Here is a 15,322-nt window from a genome sequence, read left to right as displayed (position 1 = left end):
AGGATTTAGCGATAGTAATGCTATTGAATGTCAAGGGGAGATGGTCATTGCCTGTCACTTGTGTGGTATGAATGTTAATTGCCACTTAACAGCCTAAGCTTGAATGCTGTCTGTCTTTCTGTGTGTGGACACGGACTGCTTCGGTGTCCGAGGAGTTCTGAATGGTACTGAACACTGCAATCATCAGCAAACATCCCTACTTCTGACATTATGTTGTAGGGAAAGTCACTGATCAAGCAGTTGAAGATGGTTGGGCCTCGGACGCTACCCTGAGGAACTCCTACAGTGATGTCCTGAGGCTGAGATGATTGGCCTCCAACAAACACAACCATCCTCCTTTGTGCTAGGTATGACTCCAATCAGTAGGGAGTTTTCCCCCGATTCCCATTGACTTCAATTTTGCCAAAGCTCCTTGATGCCACACTCAGTCAAGTGCTGCTTGATGTCAAGTGATGTCAAGGGCAGCCATTCTCACCTCACCTGTGGAATACAGCTCTTTTGCCCATGTTTGGACCAAGGCTGTAATGAGGTCTGGAGCAGAGTGGCCCTGGTGGAACCCAAACTGAGCATCGGTAAGCAGGTTATTGCTGAGTAAGTGCCGCTTGATAGCACGGTCAGTGACACCTTCCATCAATTTGCTGATGATTGAGAGTAGACTGATTGGGCAGAACTTAGACGGATTGAATTTGTCCTGCTTTTTATGGAGAGGATGTATGTGGGCAATTTTCCACATTGCCGATGTAGCTATACTGGAACAACTTGGCTAGTTGTGGAGCACAAATCTTCAGTACTACAGCCAGGGTGTTGTCGGGGCCCATACTTTTTGCTGTATGTTATGTTCTTAGATATTCAAAGCTGAGTTAGACAGATTTTTGATTGGCAAGGGAGTCGAGGGTTATGGGGGACAGGCAGGAAATTGGAGTTCAGGCCACAGTGAGATCAGCCATGATCTTATTGAATGGTGGAGCAGGCTTGAGGGGCCGATTGGTCTACTCCTGCTCCTATGTATCCAGTGCCTTCAGCCACTTGTCAAATTAACTCTTTGTCAAGTTTTCTAAGTAAGTACAGTGTATTTTTTTATCTTCATTTTTTGTGGCATGTGGGCGTCGCTGGCTAGGCCAGCATTTATTACCCATCCCTAATTTCCCTTGAACTGAGGGCTTGCTAGGCCATTTCAGAGGTTTTTTTTTAAAGAATCAACCACATTACAGTGGGCCTGGAGTCACACGGAGGCCTGACCAGGTACAGACGGCAGATTTCCTTTCCTAAAGGGCATTAGTGAACCAGATGGGTTTTTACAACAATCGACAATGGTTTCATGGTCACCATGAGACTAACTTTGAAATTCCCAGGTTAATTAAATTTCACCATCTGCCGTGGTGGAATTCAAACCCATGTCCCCAGAGCAGTAGCTTGGGTCTCTGGGTTATTAGTCCAGTGACATTACCACTATGCCACTGCCTCCCCAAGAAATGGAGCTTGTAAGTTCTAGTATTTATAGTTATAGTATATTTTATAATGTGCGTATACCCAATGATATTTAGCAAAAAAGGAATGACGCAGCAGTGATTGAGAAGAGTTGCAATAATGTCCTCGAGTTTTGTGGGATGTTGGTTTGCAACGATAATTCTCCCCATGATGCCAAGAGTTAGTTATGAAACATTAGAAGCTGCACTTTTCCACAGTTGAAGCTTAATGTGTGAGTAACCTTTTGTAACTCAGAATTGTAAACATTTTTTGAATTAGATTGCAATTTTTGTTGGAGGACATTCCAAAGCACTTTTTTTGTGTTTTTTATTGTATTCTTACAAAATTATTTAGATGTTTAACTTCTGAATATACTGGATCCTTGTCCAATGCAATGCTTAGTGTTCCTTTTCATTCAAATGCAGACTCTAAATAAGCAATGTGAATTTCCGAATGTGAACATAGATTTCTTTTTGTATTATATTATAAAAGTGATTCTATATCCATTTTTATTGGCAACTATCCACTACTTCACAATTTAAGGGGCTGTGGAGAAATTGAAGTAAATGTAACAATTCCTTCTGATCCCTTCGGTCATCTCCCATTTAACAATAAGAAGGAAAATAGTTCTGTCCTATAGAGGCTATGATGTGAAACTGCTTTTTCAATCACTAACATCCTTAAAGGGATGTATGAAGTTATATACAAACTTGCCATTTCAGATAACTGGAGGGTGAATCGAATCAGATAGTTCAAGAGCAGCTGGAATTTAACCACAGTCACTTCAGACTCAGGGACAGTTTAACTCATGAATTAGACTGTGGCCAGGAGGTTCTACAGATCTGATTTTCTACAGTTACATTCTTGTGTTTTTTTGTCGTATTCCTTGGTGGGGAAGAGGAAGGGAGCCAAAGCAGTACAAGATGTAATTCCTTTCTCTTCCATCTGTCCCTTGTCCCCTACCTAACATGCTCTTTTATCAGTTGCCTAACCTCAAGACCCCACTTTGGATGTTAAATTGTTGGATTCTGATCTTTTAGAAAAAATTTTTATTTTAGATTAATTTTTAAATGTCTGATTGCTCTGACCTCCTTTTGGTGGTCTTACAGAGTATCTTTCAATTTTTCAGATACCATGATATGCCAGATGTCATTGACTTTTTAGTGTTGCGGCAATTTTATGAAGAAGCAAAAAAGAGAAACTGGCAAGTTGGTGAGTTTTCCTCAGTTGGATTCCTATTGTCACTTTAGAGCTGCCAGCTTAAAAAAATTGCTTTTACCACTTATTCAATCTTTCTCTCCTGGTTAATGAGTTATTTTGGAAAAAAAAACCTTGGATTAAAAAATGGTTTTAATCAAAGGCCAATCAGTTTAGCTCCAATAAAATCCCATTTTTTTCCAAAACTGCACTGATTTCCAAAATGGAAAGTGGGCATCCGAATGAATCCATGCCAACTAAATAAAGTTTTGCAACAGTAAAATAAACAGCATATCACTTGCAGTATTGCTGACAGTGAGTAAGGTACTCTTTAATAATGGGGCTGTTTATTCCATGAGAAGGAAAATATTAGGGCTATTAATTTAGAGGCTGAATAATGCAAAATCCACTTTTCGTTAAATGATATTCTGGCATTTATTTTAATGGTGATTTAGATATCAAATTCCACAACTGCTCATTATTCTGTGGAAACAGTATTGAGATACACCAGTGTATGGTATCTAATATTTAGCAGTATTGGGTATTTGATCTTTAATATGGCCATATTGGCTACACTGGAATTGGTTCTGGGCTTTAACGGAACTGGGTTAGAAATCCTAGAGTATGGCAGCACTGCGTTGGAGCTGCTGTGGATTAGCTATGTGGAAAGATGACTTAACTAATTTACATGGATGTTGCCAGGAATGGAGAATTTTAACTATGAGGAAAGATTGGATAGGCTGGGGTTGTTTTCTCTGGAACAGAGGAGGCTGAAGGGAGACTTAATTGAGGTGTGTTAAAATTCTGAGGGGCCTAGAAAGCGTGGATAGGAATTAGCAGAGGGGTCAATAAATAGGACGCACAGATTTCGATTGACAGAAGGATTAGAGGGGCGTTGAGAATTTTTTTCACTGAGCAGTTGATGGAGGTCTGGAACTCACTGCCTGCAAGGCTGGTGGAGACAGAAACAATCATTGCTTTAGAAAAAATACTTGAGTATGCACTTAAAGTGCCATAACCTACAGGGCTACAGACCAAGAGCTGGAAAGTGGGGTTAGGCTCTCTTTCATCCAGCACAGACACGACGGCCAGGATTTTGTCTGGCTCCGTGGCGAGGGATGCCAGAAGATTGTACCAGCAGCGGCCCACCATGGTGGCACCCCGCCACTCAGCGACAGGACCCAGCTTTAAATATTGAGATAAAGGACATGAATAAATTGGCATACAATTCCCCACGATTTTACTGGCTGTCTGAAATCTTCCATGCGACGGCCGGCATTCGCCGCCTTCTCTTTCCCATCCAGGAAAAGCTGGTGCCACTGAAGTGGGGAAGGGGGGATCTTAGGATTTTTAGTGTAGTGGGGAATGGAAGGGAATGGGGTCAACTCTGCATTTCTAGTGTGGGGGGATGTGGGAAGGTGTGATCGCTGCACTTTGTGCAAGTGGGGGTAAAGGCTGGCTCGGGTCTGCAAATGAAACCCGACCCGAGCCCGACAGAACCACATCCGACCCGGCCCAAGTCCTTTCATTTTTTCCCATGCCCGACCCGACCATCAGTTAACCTAGCTTCCGTTTTCCACTTTGTTGCTGATCTGCATAAGCTTAAAAAAACTGTATCTAAACAACCTTTCAAGTCCAAAAAGTACATTAGCATTGGAGCTACATACTGGAGGTGGTGATAAAGTGTATCCAACCTGGCCTGGCCCAACCCGAGCCCGAATGCCACACCTGGAAGAGCGACCCGACCCGATTGGGGGACAGACCGCACTGCATATGGAAATGAACCGCCATACGCTAGAGTGCTCGTGTGCGGGTAGCGATGGCGGGAGAATAAAATTCAACCTGATGGGTGGGATGCTCTCCTGTGCAATATATTTTAAATTTTTCTATATATATATGAAGGGGGATGTTGGTTTTTTGGCAGAAGGAGAGCAGCATGTGAGAGTTTGCTTGCTGTTGGATTCCTGGTGTCTGATAATGGAGAGGGGCATGAGAGCACTGGTGGGAGGGGCTGTGCCAGTTCTAGGATAGCGATATGACACTTCCTGAGAGATATCTACAAATATTAAATTTGTCATTTCGCGATTGGCTCTTACAAGTGCATTTGCATGTGTGACTCTCACTATTCTCTTGCCTGGTCTCTCTGGTGTAAATAATTAGTGTTTATATGTTCTAACCAAAAGGCAGGTAATGATTTGAGACTTTGTTTACAAAATTCAATATAGTTTTGCAAGAAATCAACTTGGCATGAGGAAAGACAGTAAGCTGAATTTTGTTCAGCTCCCGACGCTGGGCTCTGTGGTGGGGGTGGGTGGGTGGGTGGAAGATCGGAGCGGCAGTGGCCCACCACAGAACCCGATGCCAGAATTACTGGGCCCAATCTTCCCGGTGGTGGGGAGGCTCTGTGGTGGGCCCTCTGCTGCTTTGCGATGGGACCGAACTTTAAGGGCTGGATTTTGTTCTTCCCCAGGCGTTGGGGTCCGTGGCAGGTGGGGGGGCCTGAAGATGCCTCCAAGAGAGGGTCGCCACGCACCCCGACGCCGGGAGGGCCCAACCCGATATTGCCGGCGGCAGCGAGGCTTGATAGCAAATGGACCCCTATTTGAATATTTAAATAAATGAAAATGAATGAATAAATAATGTTTACGCCACCGCCTCATGTCCCGCTGTGATCTTCGGCTCGTGCCTTTGGATCCCCGTCGGGATGAACGAGGTGGCACACTGGCAGGGAGGAGGTAAATTTATCTGTGCGGGGGAGGGGGAACAGGGTCAAAGTAACATCATGGGTGTAGGGGATGGTGGGAAGGGTTAAAGTTTTGGCAGTTTGTTGGTGGGGGGAAGGTCAGATGGACAGGCTTAAGTGTTTTGGGGGGAAAGGGCAACTAATTAAATTATCATTGGGGGGGGGTTGGGTAAGGGGCAGAAGAAATGTCTTTATTTTTATTTTCTTTATCTTTAAATATTTATACTTCACGGTTGGGCTGACAGCCCTCTAAAAATGGGGTTAGTGCCTGCGCACAGGCAACTGACGCCATTGCCTGGGACGTATGGCCTTCCCTCTCCATGTGATCAGGGGCGGAGCGGTGGCAGCCTGCCCGGCTATTTAAATGAGTCACCGCATGGAAGATTGTGGCGGTTCTGCAACATGCGGCCCGCATGGGCAACATCGGCGGGCACAGAAGATTCAGCCCTAAATATTTAAATGAAGTGTTTGCATGAATTAAAATCAAACCCGCTGCAATCTTGCCTGTGGTTCTGGATCATCAGTGCGACAGGTGGCAATCGCATGCCTTCGCTTTCCCGTCCAGGGAAAGCTGGTGCCACCAAGATGGGGAAGTGGGATACTCATCATTTGAAGTGTAGTGGGGGTGGGAACGGGGTGAAATCTGTAATTTTAGTGTAGTGGGGTGGGGAGAGGAGGGATGGGCTCTGCACTTAGTGCAGTTGGGGGGAGAAGGGGTGGGATGAACTCTGCAATTTTAATGTAGTGGGGAGAAGGCAAGCATTTATTTTCAATGTAATTGGGGGTGGGACGGGGGCAACTCTGAATTCTCTATGCAGGGCTGGCAGCCCTTTAAAAGTGACGCCAGTGCCTGTACAGAGATAGTTGATGCTGCTCATGGTGTGCCACATGATTGGGGGGGCTGCCCCCCGCATATTCTAATGCGCAGCTGGGCTCAAGATGGTGGCGGCGCACACGTGCCGGCTGCCACAAAATCCAGCTCAGTGTGTGTCTTTCTCTTTGTCTCTCCCCTTCGTTCTGAACAACAACTACTACTTATATTTATATAGTGCCTTTAATGTAATAAAATTAAATTAAAATTGGGAAGGCGGTGGCATAATGGTAATGTCACTAGATTAGTAATGCAGAGCCCAGGCTAATCCTCTGGTGACGGGTTCGAATCCCACCACAGCAGATGGTGAAATTTAAATTCAATTAATAAATCTGAAATTAAAAGCTAGTCTAATGGTGACCACGAACCATTGTCGATTGTTGTAAAAACCCATCTGGTTCACTAATGTCCTTTAGGTAAGGAAATCTGCCGTTCTTACCTGGTCGAGGAATTAAGAGGGCTAAAAGGGGTCATGAAATATCTTTAGCAGACAGGGTTAAGGAAAATCCCAAAGCCTTTTATTCATAAATAAGGAGCAAGTGGGTAACTAGAGAAAGGATTGGCCCACTCAAGGACAAAGGAGGAAAATTATGCGTGGAGTCGGAGAAAATGGGTGAGATTCTAAACGAGTACTTTGCATCGGTATTCACCGAGGAGAGGGACATGACGGATGTTGAGGTTAGGGATAGATGTTTGATTACTCTAGGTCAAGTCGGCATAAGGAGGGAGGAAGTGTTGGGTATTCTAAAAGGCATTAAGGTGGACAAGCCCCCAGGTCCGGATGGGATCTATCCCAGGTTACTGTGGGAAGCGAGAGAGGAAATAGCTGCGGCCTTAACAGATATCTTTGCAGCATCCTTAAACACGGGTGAGGTCCCGGAGGACTGGAGAATTGCTAATGTTGTCCCCTTGTTTAAGAAGGGTAGCAGGGATAATCCAGGTAATTATAGACTGGTGAGCCTGACGTCAGTGGTAGGGAAGCTGCTGGAGAAGATACTGAGGGATAGGATCTATTTCCATTTGGAAGAAAATGGGCTTATCAGTGATAGGCAACATGGTTTTGTGCAGGGAAGGTCATGTCTGACCAACTTAATAGAATTCTTTGAGGAAGTGACAAAGTTGATTGATGAGGGAAGGGCTGTAGATGTCATATACATGGACTTCAGTAAGGTGTTTGATAAAGTTCCCCATGGTAGGTTGATGGAGAAAGTGAAGTCACATGGGGTCCAGGGTGTACTAGCTAGATGGATAAAGAACTGGCTGGGCAACAGGGGACAGAGAGTAGCAGTGGAAGGGAGTTTCTCAAAATGGAGACGTGTGACCAGTGGTGTTCCACAGGGATCCGTGCTGGGACCACTGTTGTTTGTGATATACATAAATGATTTGGAGGAAAGTATAGGTGGTCTGATTAGCAAGTTTGCAGACGACACTAAGATTGGTGGAGTAGCAGATAGTGAAGGGGACTGTCAGAGAATACAGCAGAATATAGATAGATTGGAGAGTTGGGCGGAGAAATGGCAGATGGAGTTCAATCCGGGCAAATGCGGGGTGATGCATTTTGGAAGATCCAATTCAAGAGTGAACTATACAATAAATGGAAAAGTCCTGGGGAAAATTGATGTACAGAGAGATTTGGGTGTTTAGGTCCATTGTTCCCTGAAGGTGGCAACGCAGGTCAGTAGAGTGGTCAAGAAGGCATACGGCATGCTTTCCTTCATCGGACGGGGTATTGAGTACAAGAGCTGGCAGGTCATGTTACAGTTGTATAAGACTTTGGTTCGGCCACATTTGGAATACTGCGTGCAGTTCTGGTCGCCACATTACCAAAAGGATGTAGATGCTTTGGAGAGGGTGCCGAGGAGGTTCACCAGGATGTTGCCTGGTATGGAGAGCGCTAGCTATGAAGAGAGGTTGAGTAGATTAGGATTATTTTCATTAGAAAGACGGAGGTTGAGGGGGGACCTGATTGAGGTGTACAAAATCATGAGAGGTATAGACAGGGTGGATAGCAAGAAGCTTTTTCCCAGAGTGGGGGATTCAATTACTAGGGGTCACGAGTTCAAAGTGAGAGGGGAAATGTTTAGGGGGAATATGCGTGGAAAGTTCTTTACACAGAGGGTGGTGTGTGCCTGGAACGCGTTGCCAGCGGAGGTGGTAGACGCGGGCACGATAGCGTCTTTTAAGATGTATCTAGACAGATACATGAATGGGCAGGAAGCAAAGAGATACAGACCCTTAGAAAATAGGCGACATGTTTAGATAGAGGATCTGGATCGGCGTAGGCTTGGAGGGCCGAAGGGCCTGTTCCTGTGCTGTAATTTTCTTTGTTCTTTGTTCTTCTTTGGTCTGGCCTACACTGGACTCCAGACCCACAGCAATGTGGTTGACTCTTAAAATGTCCTCTGAAATGGCCAAGCAAGCCACTCAGTTCAAGGGCAATTTGGGATGGGCAGTAAATGCTGGCCTAGCCAGCGGCATCCACATCCCACAAACGAATAAAAAACAAATGACCCAAGGCACTTCACAGTAAAGGCTGGCTACCCGACCCGAACCCGACAAGACCCGACGACGTGGGGTTCGGGCCAGGTCAGATTGCACTTCCAGGTCCGGCATTTGGGTTCGGGTCGGGCCAAGTCGGACATGCTCTATCACAGGTAAGTGGCTGCAATGTTAATTTAATTTTTGGACTAGAAAAGTGGTTTTGTTACAGTTATTAAGCTTGTGCAGATCAGCAACAAAGTGAAAAACAGAAGGTAAGTTAACTGATGGGTCGGGCGTAGGAAAAAATGGAAGGACTTGGGCCGGGTCGGGCTTGGGTCAGATGTGGTTCTGTCGGGCTCGGGTCGAGTTTTTTTTTTTTTGCAGACCCGAGCAGATCTTTACTTCACAGGAGCATTTCCAAACAAAATATGACACCAAACCACACAAGGAGATATTCGACCAGATGACCAAAAACGTGGTCAAAGAGGTAGGTTTTAAGGAGCATCTTAGAGGGGAAAGTGAGGTAGAAAGCTGGAGAGATGTAGGGAGGGAATGCCAGAGCTTGGGACCGAGACAGCTGAAGGCTGGTGGAGTGATTAAAATTGCGGAGGCACAAGAGGCCAGAATTAGATGAGTGCAGATATCTCAGTGGGTTGTGGGGCTGGAGGAGATCACAGAGATCGGGAGGGTTGAGGCCATGGAGGGATTTCGGGATTTGAAAACAAGGATGAGAATTTTTAAATCAAGGTGTTGCTTAATCTGAAGCCAGTGGGTAGGGCAGTGTGCACAGGTGTGATAGATGAACTGGACTTGGTGTGAGTAAGGACACAGGCAGCAGAGTTTTGGATGGCCTCATGTTTACAGAGGGTAGAATGTGGGAAACCAGCCAGGAGTGCTTTGGTGTCTAGAGGTAACAAAAGCAAGAATGAGTGTTTCAGCAGCTGATGGGCTGAGGCAGGGTGGAGTCGGGTGATAATGGGCTGGAAATAGGCAGTCTTAATGATGGATATGTGGTCAGAAGCTCATCTCAGATATGACACCAAGGTAGCGAACAATCTTGTTCGGCCTTTGACAGTTGTCAGGAAGAAGGATGGAGTCAGTAGTTAGGCAATGGATTTGGAGCAGGGAACGAAGGCAATGGCATCAGTCTTCCCAATATTTAATTGGAGGAAATTTCTGCTCATCCACTACTGGATGTTGGATAAGCAGTCTGATAACTTCGCATCAGTGGAGGAGTCGAGCAAGAGAGTGGTGAGGTGGAGCTGGGTGTTGCCAGCTTCTATGTTAAAGCTAATGCTGTGCTTTCGGTTGATGTCGCTGTAGAACAGCATGTAGATGAGCAACAAGGGGGTGGGGGTGGGGTGATGCCAAGGATAGATCCTTGGAGGACACCAGAGGTAATGGTGTGGGAGCAGGCAGAGAAGTTATTGCACATGATTCTCTGTTTATGGTTAGATAAGTAAGAATGGAACCAGGCAATTGCAGTCCCACCCAGCTGGATGACAGAGGAGAGGCATTCGAGGAGGCTGGTGTGGTCAGCCATATCAAAGGCTGCAGATAGGGCAAGAAGGTCGAGGAGGGATAGTTTACCTTTGTCACAGTAGCAGGATGTCAGTTGTGACTCTGATGAGGGCCGTTTCGGTACTGTGGCAGGGTGGAAACCTGATTGGAGGGATTCAAACATGGGAAAGATGGGCATGGATTTGGGAGGCAACAATATGTTCAAGGACTTTGGAGAGGAACAGGAAGTTGGAGATCTGGTGATGGTTTCCAAGGTGGGGTCTAGGATTGGCTTTTTGAGGAAAGGAGTGATGACAGAATTAAAGGAGAAAGGAACAGCACATGAAGCGAGAGAATTGTTAGCAGTATCAACTAACATGGGCAAGGAGGGAAAGTTAGTGGTCTGCTGTTTCTTGGGAATAGGGTCAAGGGAGCAGGAGGTGGGTCTTGTTGACGAGATCAGCTCGGAGCGGGCATGGTGAGGGGAGAGAAATTAGAGTAAGATGGGAGTTCAGGGCCTAGGGCAGGGGAACCTTTCAGAAAGTTTGTCTGGTGCACGAGTGGAAAGGGGGCTGCGGCAGAGGTAACTGGATGGTCTCAATCTTAATAACAAAGAAGTTTGTGAGTTCCTCGCACTTACTGTAGGAGGTGAGGTGAGGCCTAAGGTGGAGTCAAGCCTGGGACAGTGGAAAGATAGTGGAAATGTTGGAGTACTGAAGGGTTGAGGTAGAGGATTGGGAAGGCAAAATACCTGAGGGGAGAAGTAAAAGGAGGGAGGCTTGACCTTCAAAGAGAGGGGTCTTGGAGGGGTAATGAGAAAAGAAGTTTTTTTTTAAAGTATAAATTTGGGTCTTTTTTTTCTTCAAATAATTCTGTAAAACAACTTAATAGATTTCGTTACACATATGAGCAATCCAACATGTGGCTTGTTAAATGGTATTGATGCCTTCTGGAAAATTGTGCACACTGTACATGCCAATGGAGGAGCTGCAGTCAGTTGTGGACAAAAATGTGAAGTTGAAAGCTCAGGTTTTTGGTCGAAGCTGGTGCCTTCAAGTGAACTTTAATAAAGGTATTAAAGCATACAAAAAAATTGATAAATTTAGTTTTTGTTGTAAAATATGTAATTATTTGCATGTATCTTGTTTAAGGCCTTATTTAGACATTAGAAATTTAAGTTACACCAAATCATATAAAACAATTTTGAAAATAAGTTATCTATGATTTGGTTGATCAAGAAACAGTGTGAAAGTTGACCTACAGTTTTTCTATTATGAAATGTTAACATGAATTTTCCAGCATGGTACAGGAGGAAATAAGGTTAATGTGTATAGGAGGTGTGTGCCATATGAAAAAATGTAAAGTGTAGATAAGGCATGGAACGGTTAGTTAGGGAAGTAAAAGTAAAGTTAAATAGGAGATAGTGAAGAGAAAGGGATGATACGGAACAGATTACTTTTATTTCTAATTGCAATTGTTTCATCTTGGTAGTTTAGGAATATTACAGTGACATAGCTCTCCTGACATTTGAGAAACCTTAATGTTGCAGAAAAGAATAAAAAAAGACTTGCATTTATATAACGCGTTTCACGACCACTGGAGGTCTCAAAGTGCTTTACAGCCAATGAAGTACTTTTGAAGTGCAGTCACTGTTGTAATGTAGAAAACATAGCCAATTTGTGCACAGCAAACTCCCACAAACAGCAGTGTGATAATAACCAGATCATCTGTTAACCATGGAGGGTTAAATATTGGCCAGGACACTGGGGGATAACTCCCCTGCTCTTCTTCGAGATAGGGCTATGGGCTCTATTACATCCACCCAAGCAGGCAGATGGGGCCTCAGTTTAACATCTCATCCAAAAGGCGACTCCTCTGACAGTGCAATGCTCCCTCAGACCTGCGCTGGGGTGTCGACCTTGATTTTTGTGCTCGAGCTCTGGAGTGGGATCTTGTGACTCAGAGGTGACCGTACCAGCAGCTGAGCCACGGCTGACACTTGCAAGTGAGCATCACAGTTGGTGAGCAAAAATACTGCGAAACAGCCTGGTGCAGCAGGACATTCATATGAGTTTCTGTTTTGAGGCAGTGGTGGTGAAAATTGAGCAAGGGAGCAATGATTGATTGGGGAGGTAATGAAGCTTTAAACTGGTATGAGAAAGCCATTTAAATGACATGCTAGAAATACAGAGTCTGTATGTTAGGACTTGAAAAGGGCAAAAAACAGTTTCATGTTTTGGGTGTTTGCCCAATGAATACAAAGGTAATTTTTTTACAAATTAAAGCACTGAAGGTTTATGACAGTTCTAAGCTCATTTTGTGTTCCTATGTTTGGCATTGCCAAGAAAATGCAGCTATTTATTGTGATGAACCTTTGCATTTCTTACATTCAGTCAGACAACAATCTCCATTGGCTCAGCACAATATGCTTCATAATGAATGTAAATTGTACCTCACATCTAACACATTACGGTTTCTGACTCTGCGTACACAGCTTCTGACATGTATGATAGTTTTGTAACTTCAATATATAATTACATTGAACTGTTAAAACTGTAGTAGTGCGGATTTGCAGCAGGGGAAAAATGAGCTTGAGGTTAGGTTTCCATCACAATTAAAAGTGCTTATAAAGGATGTTTAAAATTATTCTGTTACTTTTTTTACCAGGAGACAAGTTTCGCAGTATAATAGACGATGCCTGGTGGTTTGGATCAGTGCAGAGTCAGCAACCTTTTCAGCTTGAGTATCCTGACAGTTTATTCCAATGTTACAATGTTTGGTGAGGAACTGTTATCTTTTTGGATGTTGTTAATAACTTGCATAAATGTATTGTACTTGATTTAAACAGGATCAAGACACGGGACTGAATACTATCCTAAAGTGATTTATATACTAGGACAGGGGTCGGCAACTTTTTTTACCTGTAAAAACTGCCTAAAGTAAAAACTATTTGGAACGGCAAGATGGAAATTTGGTATTTTTAAACCAAATACTTGGCAAATTGCCAGGTATTTTTGGTTGAATGCATACTTTTCATATGTAATAACTAAAAAAAAAAGTATTGCATTAATGTAGCAATAGGAAAAAAAAATCAAAATTCAAATAGACCTAGCTCTAGATTATCACGTTGCTTTGACTTTATTAAAACTATAATTTTGTCTGTAAAGTCATCTCTAAAACAAACACTAACTTAAGATGCATAGAATTAAGACAGTTTTTCTGGCTATTGATTCTCATGATTTAAAAAAAAAGCTTCTAATAGCACATTCAAAATGTTTTTTTCTCTCAGCTATATTGGTAACAATAATGGTTGCAACCATAAAACCTGTTCCTCGAACCAAAGGCATTATCTATAACCATGGTGTAGCTATACCACTCAAGTAGGTTTATTTCAAGCACAGTGATGTTTTCCGTTAAAATAATCATTTGAAACCATAAAGTGCATCATGGTTAGTTAACTTTTTATCCCCACAATAAAAATATGGCTCTTTTTTTGACATTTTTGTTTTTGGCTTTTTTCGTGTTATGCGATCCAACTGTAAAAGAATGGGAGCTGCAAATGAGATTAAAGAGCTGCATGCAGCTCTGCAACCGCAGGTTACAGAACACTGTACTAGGAGAAACACTGTTTACTCCAGATATCCAGCACTTCAAATCAATTGCAATGATCCTCTGGCATCCTGAATTTTAAGTGTCTAACTCCCACTTGCTATTGGCCTGTCTTCACTTGCTCCTCCACTTCCCCTTTGTTAAAAATGTTTGCTTTGAAGTAGAATATTTTCATTGCTTTTTTTAAATAAAGAAAAAGTTGTATTATTTAAGCAGAAAATAGCAGATTGGAAACTGATCTTCCTGTGGAGAGTTTGATATTTTATCTGCTACAAGGGGAGTAAGAAGATTTTAACAAAGTAAATTCTCTGATGGCCTAAAGGGATTAAAACTACAAGTTACACTTGAGAGGGTTTCAAATTGCCTTATTTGCTACTTTTGTAAATCCGACAATTTAGTTTTAAATTAAATGCAGTCTCTGAGAATATTGCAGTGCAGGAAAGATGTCCTGGGGGGGGGACAAGGACAGAATCTATTAGGTTAGAGCTAAGAAGCAATAGTAGTCTCATTACATGACCTGGTGTATTCTGTAGGCCACCAACGAGTGGGAAAGATATAGAGGAACAAATTTGCAAGGAAATTAGAGGTGCAAAAACTATCGAGCGCAGTGGTTAGCATTGCAGCCTCACAGCTCCAGGGACCTGGGTTCGATTCTGGGTACTGCCTGTGCGGAGTTTGCAAGTTCTCCCTGTGTCTGCGTGGGTTTCCTCCCACATCCAAAAGACTGGCAGGTGATAGGTAAATTGGCCGTTGTAAATTGCCCCTAGTTTAGGGAGGTGATGGGGAATATGGGATTACTGTAGGTTTAGTATAAATGTGTGGTTGTTGGTCGGCAGACTCGGTGAGCCGAAGGGCCTGTTACAGTGCTGTATCTCTAAATAAATAAATGGGCTTTAATTATCCTAATATAGACTGGGATAGTAATAGTGTGAAGGACAGCGAGAGGGAGGAGTTTTTGAAGTGTGTTTGGGAGAATTTTCTAGATTAGTATGTTTCCGGCTCAATGAGCAAGGAGGCATTGCTGGATCTGGTTTTGGGGAATGAGTTGAGTCAAGTGGATCAAGTGCCAATAGGGGAACATTTAGGGTGCAGTGATCGTAGCCAACTTAAACCATGTAATGCCATGGCACAGGACAAGGAGCAGTCCACAGAGTAAAAATAATTAATTCAATGAGGTGAGAATAGATCTGTCCCAGGTAAATTGGAATCAAAGGTTAGCAGGGAAAACTGTAACATCAATGGGCTGCCATTAAAGAGGAGGTAGTCTGGGTATGGTCAGGGTACGTTCCCATGAGGGGGAAAGGTAGGACAAACAAAGCCAGAGCTCCCTGGATGATGAAAGCGATATAGAGTAAGTTGAAGCAGATAAAGGATGCATATGACAGATGTCACATTGATAATACATGTGAGAACCAGGCTGAATATAGAAAGTTTAGAGGGCAAGTGAAAAAAGA

At 43.6% G+C, this 15,322-nt stretch overlaps 1 protein-coding gene across 5 annotated transcripts in view; it reads left to right on the top strand.

The window, feature by feature from the left end:
- The window catches only part of brwd3 (bromodomain and WD repeat domain containing 3), a 114,893-nt gene that overhangs the window by 66,890 nt on the left and 32,681 nt on the right, over window positions 1–15,322 (top strand). For 2 of the 5 annotated variants that reach the window (XM_068047768.1, XM_068047767.1), the window contains exons 27-28: window positions 2,597–2,679; window positions 12,927–13,038. In XM_068047768.1, the coding sequence (XP_067903869.1) occupies window positions 2,597–2,679; window positions 12,927–13,038 (195 nt within the window). Of the gene's footprint in view, window positions 1–2,596; window positions 2,680–12,926; window positions 13,039–15,322 lie in introns of those variants that run through there. The other 3 variants (XM_068047770.1, XM_068047769.1, XM_068047771.1) reach the window with 2 other exon arrangements.

The sequence above is a fragment of the Heterodontus francisci genome, chromosome 15 (assembly GCF_036365525.1).
Source record: "Heterodontus francisci isolate sHetFra1 chromosome 15, sHetFra1.hap1, whole genome shotgun sequence".
NCBI classification, from domain to species: Eukaryota; Metazoa; Chordata; class Chondrichthyes; order Heterodontiformes; family Heterodontidae; genus Heterodontus; species Heterodontus francisci.
The sequence above is the reverse complement of the archived record's forward strand: the minus strand, read 5'-3'. Positions and strand labels throughout refer to the sequence as shown.